Source organism: Crocodylus siamensis, chromosome 5 (genome assembly GCF_052110815.1).
Source record: "Crocodylus siamensis isolate JL-2025a chromosome 5, ASM5211081v1, whole genome shotgun sequence".
NCBI classification, from domain to species: Eukaryota; Metazoa; Chordata; order Crocodylia; family Crocodylidae; genus Crocodylus; species Crocodylus siamensis.
In genome coordinates, this window is record NC_143399.1 from 149491693 (window position 1) to 149506464 (window position 14772).

Below are 14772 nucleotides of genomic sequence, written 5' to 3' on the forward strand. Positions count from 1 at the left end.
GACGATGAACTACCAGGCCCAGCAACAGCCAGCGAGCCCAGACCAATGGTCAAAAGGGAGAAACAGGTAAGTGATGGGGGACGGGGCATTGCTGAGACTAGGGGGTCAGTGGGCACAACTGTTGGAGGCCTCAAATGCCTCTACACGAATGCTCGAAGTATGGGGAAGAAGCAGGAGGAACTTGCCCTCCTCCTAGTTGTCACCAGCCCTGACTTAGTGGGGATCACAGAAACGTGGTGGGACTCATCGCATGACTGAGCGGTGAGTGTCAAGGGCTATAGGCTATACAGGAGGGACAGGATAGGAAGGAAAGGTGGAGGAGTAGTACTCTACATCAAGGAGGAATATACTTCCTCATCAATTAGCAAGGGGGTAGAGGGGGGGCACTCTGAGGTGCTCTGGGTTAGAGTAAAAGGCAGTCCAGGGGATAGAGGCTTAACGGTGGGAGTCTACTATAGACCTCCCAACCAGGGAGAAGAGCTCGACCAGGAATTCTTAGGTCAGCTCACAGAGGCAGTGAGGGCTAAGGATGTGGTCATCATGGGGGACCTGAACTTCCCAGACATCTGCTGGGAAGAGCAGTCAGCCAAGTCTGACCGCTCACGTCAGTTCTTAGCCAGAGTGCAGGACCTCCATCTAACCCAGGAGGTGCACAGCCCCACCAGGGGAGACGCCTTGTTGGACCTGGTGCTGGCCACGGGTGACAACCTGGTGAGGGGGCTGCGGGTGATGGGCCACCTGGGAGACAGTGATCATCGCTTGCTGGAATTCACCATCCAGCGTAAGGTGGCAAAGGGCTGCAGCAAGGCAACAGCCCTAGACTTTAGGAGGGCTGACTTCAACAAGCTAAGGAGGATCGTTGGGGAAGCGCTGAGGACCCAGAGGGGAAGGGAGCCAGATGTCCAAGGTGAGTGGTTGCTCCTTAAGGAGACGATCCTCCATGCCCAAAGGGAGGTAATCCCAACAAGGGTCAAAGGGAGCAGGAGGGCACATAAACCCCCATGGCTCACTAGGAGCATCCGGGAATGTCTCCTTGCTAAAAGGGAGGCATACACCCAATGGAGGGATGGGGTCATCACCAAGAAGGACTATGTTACAGTCACCCGAGGATGTAGGGGGGCAGTCAGGAAGGCCAAGGCAGAGATGGAGATAGGACTAGCTTCCCGGATTAAGGACAATAAGAAGCCTTCTTCAAATACATAGGGGGTAAAAAGAGGGTCCCGGGTAATGTGGGGCCCCTGCAGGACACGATGGGCAATTTAGTCGTCATGCCGGATGACAAAGCTAACATATTTAACGATTTCTTTGCCTCTGTCTTCCTAAGTAGGGACCAGTTCAGCCACCTCCCTGCTGGGCCCCCCTCGGGCCCCGGGAGAGACACGCCTGGGCCAGGGGTTAGCGAGGAGTTAGTTAGGGTACTTCTGGAGAGGCTGGACGTGTTCAAGTCCGCTGGTCCGGACAATCTTCACCCTAGGGTTCTACAGGAACTGGCCGAGGTCATTGCGGGACCCCTGGCACGGCTCTATGAGCACTCGTGGTGCTCTGGTGAGGTGCCGGAGGACTGGAAGAGGGCCAATGTGGTCCCTATCTTCAAAAAGGGAAAAAAAGAGGACCTGGGAAATTACAGGCCAGTTAGTCTTACCTCAATCCCGGGTAAGCTCTTTGAAAAAATTATCCTGGCACACATCCAGGAGGGCCTTGCGGGGGAATGCATGCTCAGGGGCAACCAACATGGGTTCATCAGTGGCAGGTCTTGTCAAACCAACCTGGTGGCCTTTTACAATCAGGTCACCAAATCATTAGACGCAGGGGTTGCTGTGGATGTAGTCTTTCTGGACTTCCGGAAGGCTTTCAACACTGTCTCTCACCCTGTCCTCATCAAAAAGCTGGGAGACTGTAGTGTCGATGCCCACACAGTCAAATGGGTCGCTAACTGGTTGGAGGGCCGCACCCAGAGGGTGGTAGTGGATGGGTTCTTCTCGACCTGGAAGGACGTGGGCAGTGGGGTTCCGCAGGGCTCGGTCCTCGGGCCCGCACTGTTCAACATCTTCATCAGTGACTTGGATGAGGGGGTAGAAAGCACCCTGTTCAAGTTTGCTGATGACACTAAGATGTGGGGGGATGTGGGTGCACTAGAAGGGTGCAATAGGCTACAAGCTGACCTTGACAGGTTGCAACGGTGGGCGGATGAGAATAGGATGGGGTTTAACACTGATAAGTGCAAGGTGTTGCACATGGGGAGGAAGAACCAGCACCACACTTACAGGTTGGGGAACTCCCCTCTTGCCAGCACGGAGACGGAAAAGGATCTTGGAGTCGTCATTGACTCCATGATGAACATGGGCCAGCAGTGTGGGGAGGCAGTCAAGAAGGCCAACCGTACCCTGTCATGCATCCACAGATGCATCTCGAGCAGGTCCAGGGAGGTGATCCTCCCCCTCTATGCGGCACTGGTCAGGCCGCAGCTGGAGTACTGCGTCCAGTTCTGGGCGCCACGCTTCAAGAGGGACGTGGACGATATGGAAAGAGTCCAGAGGAGGGCCACTCGTATGATCAGGGGTCAGCAGGGCAGGCCTTATGAGGAGAGGCTACGGGACCTGAACCTGTTTAGCCTCCACAAGAGAAGGTTAAGGGGGGACCTTGTGGCCTGCTACAAACTGGTCAGGGGGGATCAGCAGGTATTGGGGGAGTCCCTGTTCCCCCGTGTGCTGCCAGGAGTGACCAGGAATAACGGTCACAAGCTGGCGGAGGGTAGGTTTAGATTAGATATTAGGAGGCGCTACTTCACAGTCAGGGTGGCTAGGGCCTGGAACCGGCTTCCAGGGGAAGTGGTGCAGGCTCCTAGCCTGGGGATTTTTAAAAGGAAGTTAGATGAGCACCTTGCCGGGGTCATTTGACCCCGGTGCTCTTTCCTGCCAAGGCAGGGGGTCGGACTAGATGATCTACCTAGGTCCCTTCCGACTCTAGCTACTATGAAACTATGAAACTACCATGGAGTGCCAGCCCCTCCACAGCTCAGGAGCTGCTCCATCTGCCCACGGCTCACCCCTCCCTCCCTGCCAGAGAGGCAGGTAAGTCAATGGGGTGTGTGCATGACATGGCAGTTTAATCAGCCCTAAATTGAAGTGGTGTTTTTTAAAACCCACTGCTTCAATTTAGGGCCCCCGTTTTATCTATACACACCCAAGGTTCCCAGGTAACCTAGAATCTATTGTTTCTCACTTGCAGATGCTTGACTCAACAACTTTGGTGTTCTTAAGGCTGTTTTGTTCCTAACTTCTATTACAATAGGAATTATAGAGTAAACAGCACGCTGGTACTTTTGCTTGGGTTTGGGAAACGAGTTGAAAGACTAGTTTCTCATCTTTTAACTCACTGCAATGTCCTTCTAAGGAAATCTGTAACCTATTATAATTAGAAATTCGGTAACAGTATATAATGGTAGTAAAAAAATAACAGCCATTTTAAATAAAACTCCCCTAGTGTGGGTAGCACATTTGATTCAATTTCACTATGTGCTACTATAATCAAATCAAAGTACACTATAATCAATATGCAAGTACTTATGTTTTGTTGGGTTTTTTTTTTTTTATAAATGCTGCTTTCATTTAATTTTTAAGGCTTTTTGGTTTTAATTAGCAAACGTTTTGATGTAGTCTATAAAATACTATCAGAAAGTATAAAATTGGATGCACTGTATAAAACTATTTCCGTTAGAGGATTTTTAAAGCATTTCTCTGCTTTAAAAGACTCACTGTCCACAGTAATAAAAAAAAACAAGTGGATGTTTATGCTTGCTGCTCTATAAACATGCACAGGTTTATAAGTCAGTTAATATAAAATGTTACGTACTAGAACAGCGATTAAGACAGCTTTATAATCCCATGTGCTAGTCCCTTTTCACTGAAAACTATGGCACTTAACTATACCTAACTTTAGCATGTACACAGGAAAAATGGTAACACATTCCAGAACCAAATTAGGTTTAATTCAGAAGAGCCTTTCTTTGCCTCCTATATCTTTGCACCTTCTCTTTTATAGACTTTTCTGCCAGGTGAAATAAGCAGCTGATCTTGTTATCTAGATGGTTACTATGGTATACATTACAGCACACCTCCTTCACTACAAGCCTACCTTTAAGCATTTGATGAGACGTCAACTGGATGGTTGCATTGAAAAAAAATGAACTGATACTTGAACAGAAAGGCTACTGGAAAGACCAGGAGAACAGTGGGACTGTCTTAAGGAGAGGATAAAACAATTTGGTTTGTTTAGCTTAACAAAACAAAGGTTGAGAGGGAATAAGTATTTTCTGTTTAAGTCATCAGGTAGTTAACTTGGAAGGAAGGAGCAATTTAATCTAAAAGGACAGCATAGGAACAAGGAATAAAGGAAACAGAACTGTTCATAAATACATTTAGGCCAGGAATTAGAAAAAGGTTGTGAAACAGCCTTCAAGTAGGAAACGTGAGGACAAAAACGTGGGGTCGTTTGACCCCAGTACTCTTTCCTGCCATGGCAGGGAGTCGGACTAGATGATCTACTCAGGTCCCTTCTGACCCTAGAAACTATGAAAAACCTAACCTTTTTTAAAAGCAAACAAAACAAAACAAAAAAGTCTGGAAAATATTTTAAGGGATGATATGACACCTACCAATGACAGCAGGAGACTAGTCTCTATACCCTGGATCTTTTTCAGTTTTTGACTGATATGCTGAAATGTTTCTATATCAGAGCAATAGGGCTAGATCTTCAGTTGGTGTCTTTGCAGCTCTATAAACTGCAACAAAGCCACGCAAAGAAGAATTTGGCCTATAGTCTGTAATCATTTAAGACCGTCATGCACCAGGAACAAGGCAGTTTACATTGGTCTAGCTTGGACACATTTTGTTAAAATAATGGTTTTACACCAAAAGTCTACTAATAAGTTAATAGTTCTGTTAGTACTGCCAAGTGAACAAATTAAATTAGTCATCTGAAGGCATCAAACACTGTAAATGCATAAACCATGTTGTTTCACAGATCACATTTAGCAACTTACTTGCAGTTTGCCATGAAATGAGGCATTCTGGTCCAATCACAGTGTGTGTTTCATGGGCTTTCTTCTCTGAATCTTTTCAGCATTACAGCCACCCAGATATTACAGGGCGATAAAAGTAGTGAAGATTACACAGAATACCAAAAAGAAGGCTAAGTTTCTTTTTAAAAACACAATGTTTCCATTGCTATGAGTCCAAATATCCTTATATGGAAAAAGGGACTCCAATTCAGCTACATGATTATGGAAAGATCTATCTAACACTAATGCAAAGATTAAACACATAAATAAATAATTATACAAGAGGATTGCAGCAACCATTACAATTTTGTCCTGACTAAATAAGGAAATTTTACATACGTTATTCCTTACTCTTTTCTGACATGAGTGGCATTCTCCACTTACTTGTTGCACAGATGTCAGACAACAAAGCAAGCGCCTATGAAGTTCAGCATTTAGTTCTCCGGAAGCAAGTGTCTAATACTACAAATACTTTAGTTAAGTAACTGGCTAAATCCTTGCCAGCATGTTCCAGTCAGTCCAACAAAGCTATTTCATCACTGATCAGTGAGAGTTCCCTTACACAATGATCTACGATACAATTTCCTTTCTTCCTGACACTCCTTTTTATGAATAATGCTGTCATCATCCACAGTTTTATTTTGTAGTTAACTGTATATTTTGCTGTAGTCAAGTTTAAATTTATTGACAGCTATTTGGGCTAGCACAGAGTATGCCATTAACAGATTTTAATTATTATTCCTTATGTATAGCTTACATACGGAACTAAAACAGGCTGGGGAATTTTTTTGAACATCATACATAGTCACTGATTTTCAACCCTGGTGCCCTGAGATCCCTTTGAGGTTGCCACAGGGGGCCATGCAATATTAGCATTGTTAGGCCCCTCCTTAAGGCAATGTTAAAATAATGGCATGAATAGGATCTAAGGAGTTTTATGCCTGGTCCCAAACATGCCACATATGCGTAGCGGGACCCAAAGTTTGGAATGGGGCATAAAATTCGTCAGATCCCCAATTACATCCATTCTGGAGCCACACCAGGACCAGGACTGCCCCCAGCCAAATCCCATGAAACGGATATCTTGCCGCTCTGTCCTGACTCCAAGGTTGTGGCCATGACCAATCCTGATGCTTAGCTGAGCATGAGGGTCAGTATCAGGGCAGTCTTAGGGACCAGGACACACCCATCTTCTGCCTGATCCTTGGCATCAAGTTGGGGGCCACAGGATCAGCCACAAAGTAGCTCCAGATCTAGAAGCCATGCATGCAGCCCAGCTGGGGTGTACAGGAGACCCTTGCTATTCGGGGGAATAAGTTCTTATATCCCCCGTGAATGACGAAATCCACAAATAAGGCACTGCATTCATGAACACAGTGCCCCGGCAACTTCGGGGTGGGGACAGCTGCACTGGCAATGGCAGGAGTGCGGCAGCAGTGACGGGAACTTGGCAGCAGCAAGCACAGAGCTCCCGAGGAGCTCCTTTAAGCATATTTAAGATGTGGGTTCATGAATATCTGAAACTGCGAATGCCAAACCTGCAAATACCAAGGGTTCCCATATTTAGATTCATTCATATTTGCAGCATTTAAAAACTTGGGGGAAACCTGGAGCAGGGAAACTCAAAAATCAGAGCGCTTCAATATGGAATTCTGAGCACCTCAGGACTGCGCTACATATGCAGTCCAGCTGAGATGCATACATTGGGTTTTAGAGCTGGAGCTACCCAAATTGGGATCAGTCATGGGGCAGCCACAGGGCAGAGTTTGGGACTGGGCCTGCCCCAGCCCCAAGCCTCATCCTAGGCTTCTGGTAGTGGGGCTGCCTCATAAATCTAAGCGTATGCTATAGCTAGTGCCACATCAAATAATCCTTACACAGCCTTTACACTCAAATACTTAACTTTTACACTTAAAAAAAAAAAAAGATCAACAGACCAAGTGTTAGTCTGAGATCCCTTTGGAAAGTATCAAGCTATCTATTAAACATCTGGTAGCTTCTCTTTCTGTAAGCAAACAAAGCATACAATGGTAACTGTGGACGTGGGAATCATACTTTCTTCCTAAAGAGGAGCTGGAAGTCTCAAGTGACATTTTATCTTAAATGCAAGCAAGTGATCACATCAGAGAAACAAGTTTACCCTTATCTGAAATGTTGTGCACTGCACTAATTTTAACCAACATAAACTACATATTGCAGATGGATTACTTGTGGAAGCAAACCATAAATAAACTTGAGAGAAAAAAAATAAGTTATTCTTTCACATTTGGCCTCAGACTGTTTATGTTATCCTGCTTCATTGTATCTGCATTACTGGCACTGATGTTGAACACTGACACGCAAAATAGTAAAGAAAACAATGACCACTCAGAGAGATGCTTTAATTGGAGAGCTTTGGGAGCATCTAACCAAGACGTTCACATTGTACAGATTAGTCTGTCAGATACGTTTATGCTTTTAGCACTCCACATATTTTTAAATGTCAACCCCAAGGATCTCTTTATAACCCACAGATGCATGTAATTATCTAAACCATAATGCTACATGTGTGATGGTGATAGCTTATTAATCAGTTAAGAACATGTAAGAGATAGTTAAAGGTCTTTGGCGGGGGGGGGGTTCTTAATTACCAGGAGTTTAAGAGGATAGCACTATAAAAGAGCAAGGCATAACAACAACTTTCAATGAGGAAGTTCAATGAGTTAGTGTAAAACCTTTGTAGTTTAGTCTTACTATGCATTCCATATATGCCATTTTACAGAAATATGCTCTTGGTTTTAAAGAATGTGTTGGATTTCTCCAGTGCAAACATCAAATACTTTAGTTACCATTAGTCCAACTGTACAAAGCAGAGGGGGAAAGGTTGCAAGATCAACCATTCTAAAATTTACCTAAAATAGCTCTTTGATGCGTAAAAATGTAATTAAGTTTTACTCCAATTGGCATTCTTCAGGGACAGAACAACTATGAATCGTGTAACAGCATTACATTTCTGATTCATTACATGTATTCCGCAAACCCCCAGAACCTTCTTGTGTCACTGCCTAGCCAGTTCCCCCCAATTCTATATATTTGTGCATTTGATTTTTCTTTTCTACATGTATTACTTTATGCTTGTCTTTTTTTAAATGAATTTAGTCTATAAACCATTTATTAAGATCCTTCTGAATTTTAAACTATCCTCTAATGTATTTGCCACTTCCCGAGTTTTGTATTTCTGCAAATTTGATCAGTATACTACCCATATCAATGCTATTAATAAAGTGTTTGGCAACAACATACTAAAATAGACATATATGAAAGACCAGGTGACACCTCCTACCAGCTGACATTGATCCTCCAGTAGTTCTTCAGTACTTGCCATTATTCAACTTGTTTTTTCTAAAAAGATTGTTGGCCTAAGGTGCAAAGTTGACAGCATTCAGCTCGGACACATGGACTGGTTTAAGGGCAGGTACCTCATTAAGGAACCAAGCTAAATATGAATCATTAGAAAAATTATTCATTTTCCGTGTTTCCATTTATTTAAAAAAAGCATCATCCATTTATTTAAAAAAAAAAGCACCATAATACTGCACAGTTTAAGCTAACTTTCAGAATCCCCTTATGTATTAGTTTATATAACCACATTTCTATAGAAGCCTGTCCACTTAAAATTCTTAGGTTCAAGGATAAGAAAAATGTATTCAAGGAAAGCCGTGTCTTTTAATTTACATGAAGAAACAAGAAAAGAACAAGTTGACAGCTCCAAGTGGCATCTCAATATGCATGTTCCTATTGGGCAGTTAAAAACTTGCCTGCTTGTTTTAGTCTCAGCTTTTGAATGCTTTGTTGCATTAAAAAGGCCCATGAATTCTCTTCCTTCAAATTAGTAAAACTGTTGACTAAAATTTCAGTCAGTTGTACTCCTGCAAATGCACTGAAAAGAAGAGTTGGCCAAGTGTCAGAAAGCATAAATTAAAAACAACAGCCCTGCACAGAATGTAACCTGACATACAGAACATCTATTGCTTGTGATGATGTGTGAAAAAAGAAAGGATCCACAGTGGGTCTGCAGGAATGGCAATTAGTGAAATGTCCTTTTTCCTTGTAAACTGGGCACATTTGAGATAGAAATCCCAGAGGAAGAGACAATAAATACATTACCTTAGATAGTCACTTCAAGAGTTTAAAAGTGAAAAAGATTTGAGTTAAAACAAGGTTACCACCAGCTGGTTGGGTTCTGCCCCAAGCAAACAAAAAATACTTTAGAGTGAGATGAACTAGTAGTAGCTATAATAATTAGGAAAGGTGACCCAAACTGTTACGATCTTGGTAGCTTATGTTCAAAAACATATACCAGGAACAAGGGAAAAAAGCTAGAAAATGAAAACCTGTTAGATGAAAGGACAAGACAAAATTAGAAAGCTTCAAACTTTATTTACAGACATCAAGGTTCAAGAGTATGCTAAACAGGGAACCAAGAACATACCTCCAACATTTGTTATGAACTGACACAACAGATTCACTGTGGAAACATTTATTCCTCAAACAGAAAAAAGTAAACATTACTCAAAATGAAGAAACTAGCAATTCTTTAAGTAAGATGATTAAATTAAATTTCGTACCACACACATTAGGCAGATACCCCTCCTGCATTGAACTGTAAGAGTCTATGTTCACCATCTCTCTACTAACAACCAAGTCAATTCAACACATTAAATCAGGGCTGTCCACCTTTTGGGCAGGCATCCTCCTTGTGAGCTTCCGAGGGCCCACTCTGCCACCTGCACAGCCCAACTCTCCCTTTCTTCCAGCTGTATGTACCATGTGGGCCACCAGCATCCCCTTCACACCATGCTCCTACATTGTAGGAGGCCCAACTCCCCCATCACCCCATGCACACATACTGTACCATCTGTCCAAAAGCACGGGTAACCTGGCTCTCTCCTTCACCCCACACACAGCTTTGGCACTCCAGCCCACTCCTGGCCTCCAGGGCAAGAGCAACTGGGGGAGGGATGGAGGGAGGGAAGAGGAATGATGGCCAGACAGGAGCCTGTGGACAGTCTGTCAGCCACCAGCTGGACAATTTCGTACCAAATAAAGCATGCTTGTTTAGTGCTAAGATTGGTAGATATGAGCATATATTAAAAGTTAAAGTTCAAGATCCAACCTGACCTCTAATGTTTACCTTCAGAATTTTCAGCTTTTTCAGCAATGTGTTTTAACCACTTTGTCTGCAAACAGGTCTAACAACAGCTGGTCTAATGAAAGATATCACATCTACCCAAAGAACCCTGTCATTTGCAGACAGATTTCTGAGCATTTTCCTAATGCTTTGAAATGGACCTGGAAAAGAACCCTTTATTTTCTATCCTATCAGCTATATTCTTCCTCTGTCCTTTACAATTTTAAGCCTGGAATGGCTGATACTCACTGAGTAAGGGAAGAGGTCCAGAACTTCCCCCCAGTGACCTCTGAGTAAGTTTCCTTCCAAAACTTTTAAAAACTGTGAAATTAACCCGATCTGTCTGGTTTGATGCTGAGTTTCTATCACCTTCTTACCTCTCCTTAATGATTTCCCTGCCCCCTCAGTTCTTACAGAGATCCTCAACCCTGTGCTGCAGGAATTGGGCCCTATTTCAAATAAATAAAAGCTTGCCCACTAGTGTCGTGCTCACTATTCCACTGTGGGGTTTGTTTGTTTTCTGGTTAGAGAAGGACTGAACAGGACCAGTAGAAGGAAAAAAGGCTCAGAGCTCATTTTCTAGGGGCAGGACAGGGGGTTTAGTCTTCTAACAGGCATTGATTTAAAAGGAAGGAGTCTGCGGTTAAACCTGGATTACTGCCTGTGGCAGGTTTCTAAACACAATGATAAGGAACCAGTTTACCCTTCCCCCTCCCCCAGCCCTTAGGTGAAGGGCAGGGCTTCCTCTGCACCCGGGCGGGCTGTGAGTGCCCTCGCCTCGCCTCCCCTCCCCCAAGCACAGACGTTTCTAATTCCTCCTTCCCACTTCGCGCCCCTGCTCTCTGGCTAAGTTGAGCAGAGCCAGAGCCGGCTGCATGTTTCCTCCTCCCCCCGCCTTCCCCGAGGTCTGTCCTGCCTCTCTCCCTCCATCCTATCCTCCAGTCCCCGGGGGCAAAGTGTGGGAAGTACGAGTTTCCGCTGAGTTTTCTCGGCGACTTTCGGAGCTTGTCTTTCTCCGCGTCTCCCCCAACCCATCACCCGCCCGCCTCTGTGCACGGGGAGCGAGCCTGCAGACCAGCAGCGCGGGCGGGCGGGCAGGAGCCCTCCAGCCCCGTGCAACAAGTAGCAATGCCGGGCCCGGACCCTGCCACGCAGCCCAGAGGAGGGGCCGAGTAGCGGGCGCCGGGCGGGGGGGATGCAGGAGAGACACAAAGGCGGCGGGGAAGGAGCCCGCAGCTCGTCCCGGCATGGAGCCGCGGCGCGGGGCCTGCCTGATGCTGCTGCAGCTCCTCCTGCTGCTGCTGCTGCTGCCGCCCGCCGCCCGGCCGCTGTGCCCGGAGCCCTGCGACTGCCAGCAGGAGCGGCACGTCGTCTGCACCAACCGCGGGCTGCGGGCCGTGCCGCGCCCGCCCGCTGCCGCGCAAGACGTGCTGACCTACAGCCTGGGCGGCAACTTCATCGCCAACGTGTCGGCTGCTGACTTCCAGCGCCTGGTCGGGCTGCAGCGCCTGGACCTGCAGTACAACCGCATCCGCTGGCTGCAGCCGGCGGCCTTCGAGCGCCTGGGCCGCCTGGAGGAGCTGTACCTGGGCAACAACCTGCTGGCGGCGCTGCCCCCCGGCGCCCTGGGCGGCCTGGCGCGGCTGCGCATCCTCTACGTGAACGCCAACCAGCTGCGCCGCCTCAGCGCCGCCGCCTTCACGGGCCTGGCCAGCCTGGTCAAGCTGCGCCTAGACGGCAACGCACTGGGCGCGCTGGGTGAGGCGGGCTTCGCGGGGCTGCCCAACCTGCTCTACCTGCACCTGGAGTCCAACCGCATCCGCTGGCTCGGCCGCGGCGCCTTCGCCGGCCTGGCCAAGCTGCGCTTCCTCGACCTGTCGGGCAACCCGCAGCGCGCCCTGCGCCAGCCCGCCGCCTTCGCGCCGCTGCGCTCGCTGCACACGCTGCTGCTGGGCAGCAACCGGCTGCAGCGCCTGGGCGGCGCGCCCTTCCGCCACCTACCCGGCCTGGCCACGCTGTCGCTCAGCGGCAACCGCCTGGCGCACCTGGCGCCCGACGCCTTCACCGGCCTGGCGGCGCTCACCGAGCTGCGCCTGGAGGGCAACGCGCTGTCGCGCCTGCCCGCCGGGCTGCTGGAGCCGCTGCGCAGCCTGCAGGCGCTGGACCTGAGCCGCAATGCGCTGCGCGCCCTGCCGCCGCTCGGCCGCCTGCCCCGCCTGCGCGACCTCCGCCTGCGCCACAACGCGCTGGCCACGCTGCCCGCCGACCTGCTGGCCGCCAGCCCCGCGCTCGCCCGCCTCGAGCTGGACGGCAACGCCTGGAGCTGCGACTGCCGCCTGCGCGGCCTGCAGCGCGGCCTGGCCGCCCGGCGCGCCCGCCTCCAGTGCCGCGCACCACCCGCCCTGGCCGGCGCCGACCTGGCTTCAGTGCCCGGCGCGCAGTTGCCGCCGCCGCCCGACGGCACGCCCTGCCCCGTGCCCCCCTCCGCCTCCGCCGCCGCTCCCAACGCCAGCGCCGCGCCCCCGCCGCCTCCGCCCGCCGCCCCGCTCGTCTCCGACCCCTGCGACTTCAACAAGCGCTTCCTGCGCAACCTGTCGGTGGAGGCGGTGGGCGCCAGCGCCGCCTCGCTGCGCTGGGCAGTGCGGCCGCACCGCAGCCCGCGCCTGCTGGGCCCCGCGCGCTTCCGCCTCCTCTTCGACCGCTTCGGCGCTTCCGCGCCCTTCCCGCGCTTCGTGGAGCTGCCCGAGCGCAGCGAGCCGGCCGCCACGCTGCGGGACCTGCGACCCGACACGCCCTACTTGGTGTGCGTCGAGGCCGTGCTGGGCGGCCGCGCCTGCCCAGTGGCGCCGCGGGACCGCTGCGCCGGCCTCGTCACGCTGCCCGACAGCGGCGCGGCGGCCGGGCCGGACGCGCAGCTGCTCACGCTGGTGCTGCTGGCGCTCAACGCGCTGCTGCTGGTGGCGGCGCTGGCGGCCTGGGCCTCGCGCCTCGTGCGCAGGAAGGTGCTGGGGCGGCGGCGGCGAAAGGCGGCGCCCGTCCACGTGCGTCACGTCTACTCCACGCGCCGCCCGCTGCGCTCCACTGGCACCGGCGTCTCCGCCGACTTCTCCGGCTTCCAGGCGCCGCGCCCGAGCCGCGGCGCCGCCGCCGCCTGCGCGCTCAGCGAGGCCGACCTCATGGACTTCCCCTGCGAGCGCTTCCTCGACAGCGGCGGCGTTAGCGCCCGCCACGGCGACGAGCACCTGCTGCAGCGCTTCGCCGACTGAAGCCGGGACTACCGCTCCCAGCTGGCCCTTCACCGGCCCCTCGGTGCCGCGGAGCCTGCTGGGAGCTGTAGTTCGGGGAGGAGAAGAAGGGGGGAATAACCTCGCGTGGGTTGCAGCCACGTGGGAGCTCCCTGCCCCTCCACTTGGGGGAGTGGAACGCGAGGCCGCGGCGGGGTCCGTTGGGTTCCGCTCCCAGCCGCCTGGGGGCTCCTCCCTCCTGCCGGGGGGGCATGTAGCCTGGCACAGCCCCTCTGCTGTCATCTCTTCGGAAGCCTTATGTTTGTGAGGGGCCCTCTAGAATAACCACTAACCCAGTGATTCCTGAACTTGGACACATTGCATACCACTAATTTAATACCAGACAACCTTAAGTACCACCAGCATGTTTTTCAGTTCAACCTTAGGTACCACCAGCAACTCTTTGGCATTATAATACATCTGTTAACGCCTACCACTGACAGGTTGACTGTGTACCACTGGTAATACCTGTGCCATGGATTGGGAACCGCTGCACTAACCTAATCCTGCCTTTTAAGACACTGTCAAGAAGAGCAAGCCTACTGGAGCCAATACAGGCATGGGGTGGGGTGTCTTCTCTCCAACCTGGAGCCATCAGTGAATGTGGTATCTTTTAGGACGTCTCTTTGGAATGGGTTGAGATGGGCCAAGCTGACAAGTATCTGGTCCAATAACTTGGAATAAAAACTGTGGTTTCCAACAGACTTTTGTTTAATACATCAGCACTGAGGTTGGAGCATGAATGTTTTAAAACAGCACTAAAATGGACCTGGGAGAGGAATGGGAAGAGTTTGAAACCAATTGTTTTAATGCAGAACATTTGGGGAGGGAGGAGAGGATGGAAGATGAGGTTGTGGGGGGGGAGATACTTTTTTTTTTTTACACAGAAAGCAGTAATGCAACTGGGTAGTTCTATAGGAATATATTGCTTACACCACTAGGGAAAACGTACAAGTTGTGTAACACGTTTACAGTGAATTCTTTTTAAATTAGTACTGCTTGGTACTTGTACACTTTAATATGTGTGTTAGTTCTCTGGGTACATGGGCAGTAGACCACAGACTATCAAATGCTCCATCTTCGTAGTTATGGGAGTGGATGCAAAGGTGAAGTGTCGATTGACAGATGGTGTAGATGTGCTAATAATAGATAGAGGGTATTTCAGAAATGTGAAACAACCTTATATCAAGAAATCATTCTTTTTTTAGCTTTGCTGTATTAAAATTAGAAGCTTTTTTTTTACATATTTGTACCTCACT

The 14772-nt window shown here is 49.4% G+C and overlaps 1 protein-coding gene across 1 annotated transcript; it reads left to right on the top strand.

Moving 5' to 3' along the window:
* The first annotated feature begins 11061 nt into the window (after positions 1–11061).
* Positions 11062–13635, top strand: TRIL (TLR4 interactor with leucine rich repeats). The gene has a single exon (XM_090046652.1). It carries the CDS (start codon positions 11105–11107, stop codon positions 13493–13495), a length of 2391 nt encoding a protein of 796 aa, XP_089902778.1. The 5' UTR covers positions 11062–11104; the 3' UTR covers positions 13496–13635.
* Positions 13636–14772: the final 1137 nt, after the last annotated feature.

What these genes read in the sequence shown, in the direction of transcription:
- TRIL (XM_090046652.1), top strand. Translation starts at nt 11,105, where the DNA reads ATGTTTCCTCCTCCCCCCGCCTTCCCCGAGGTCTGTCCTGCCTCTCTC.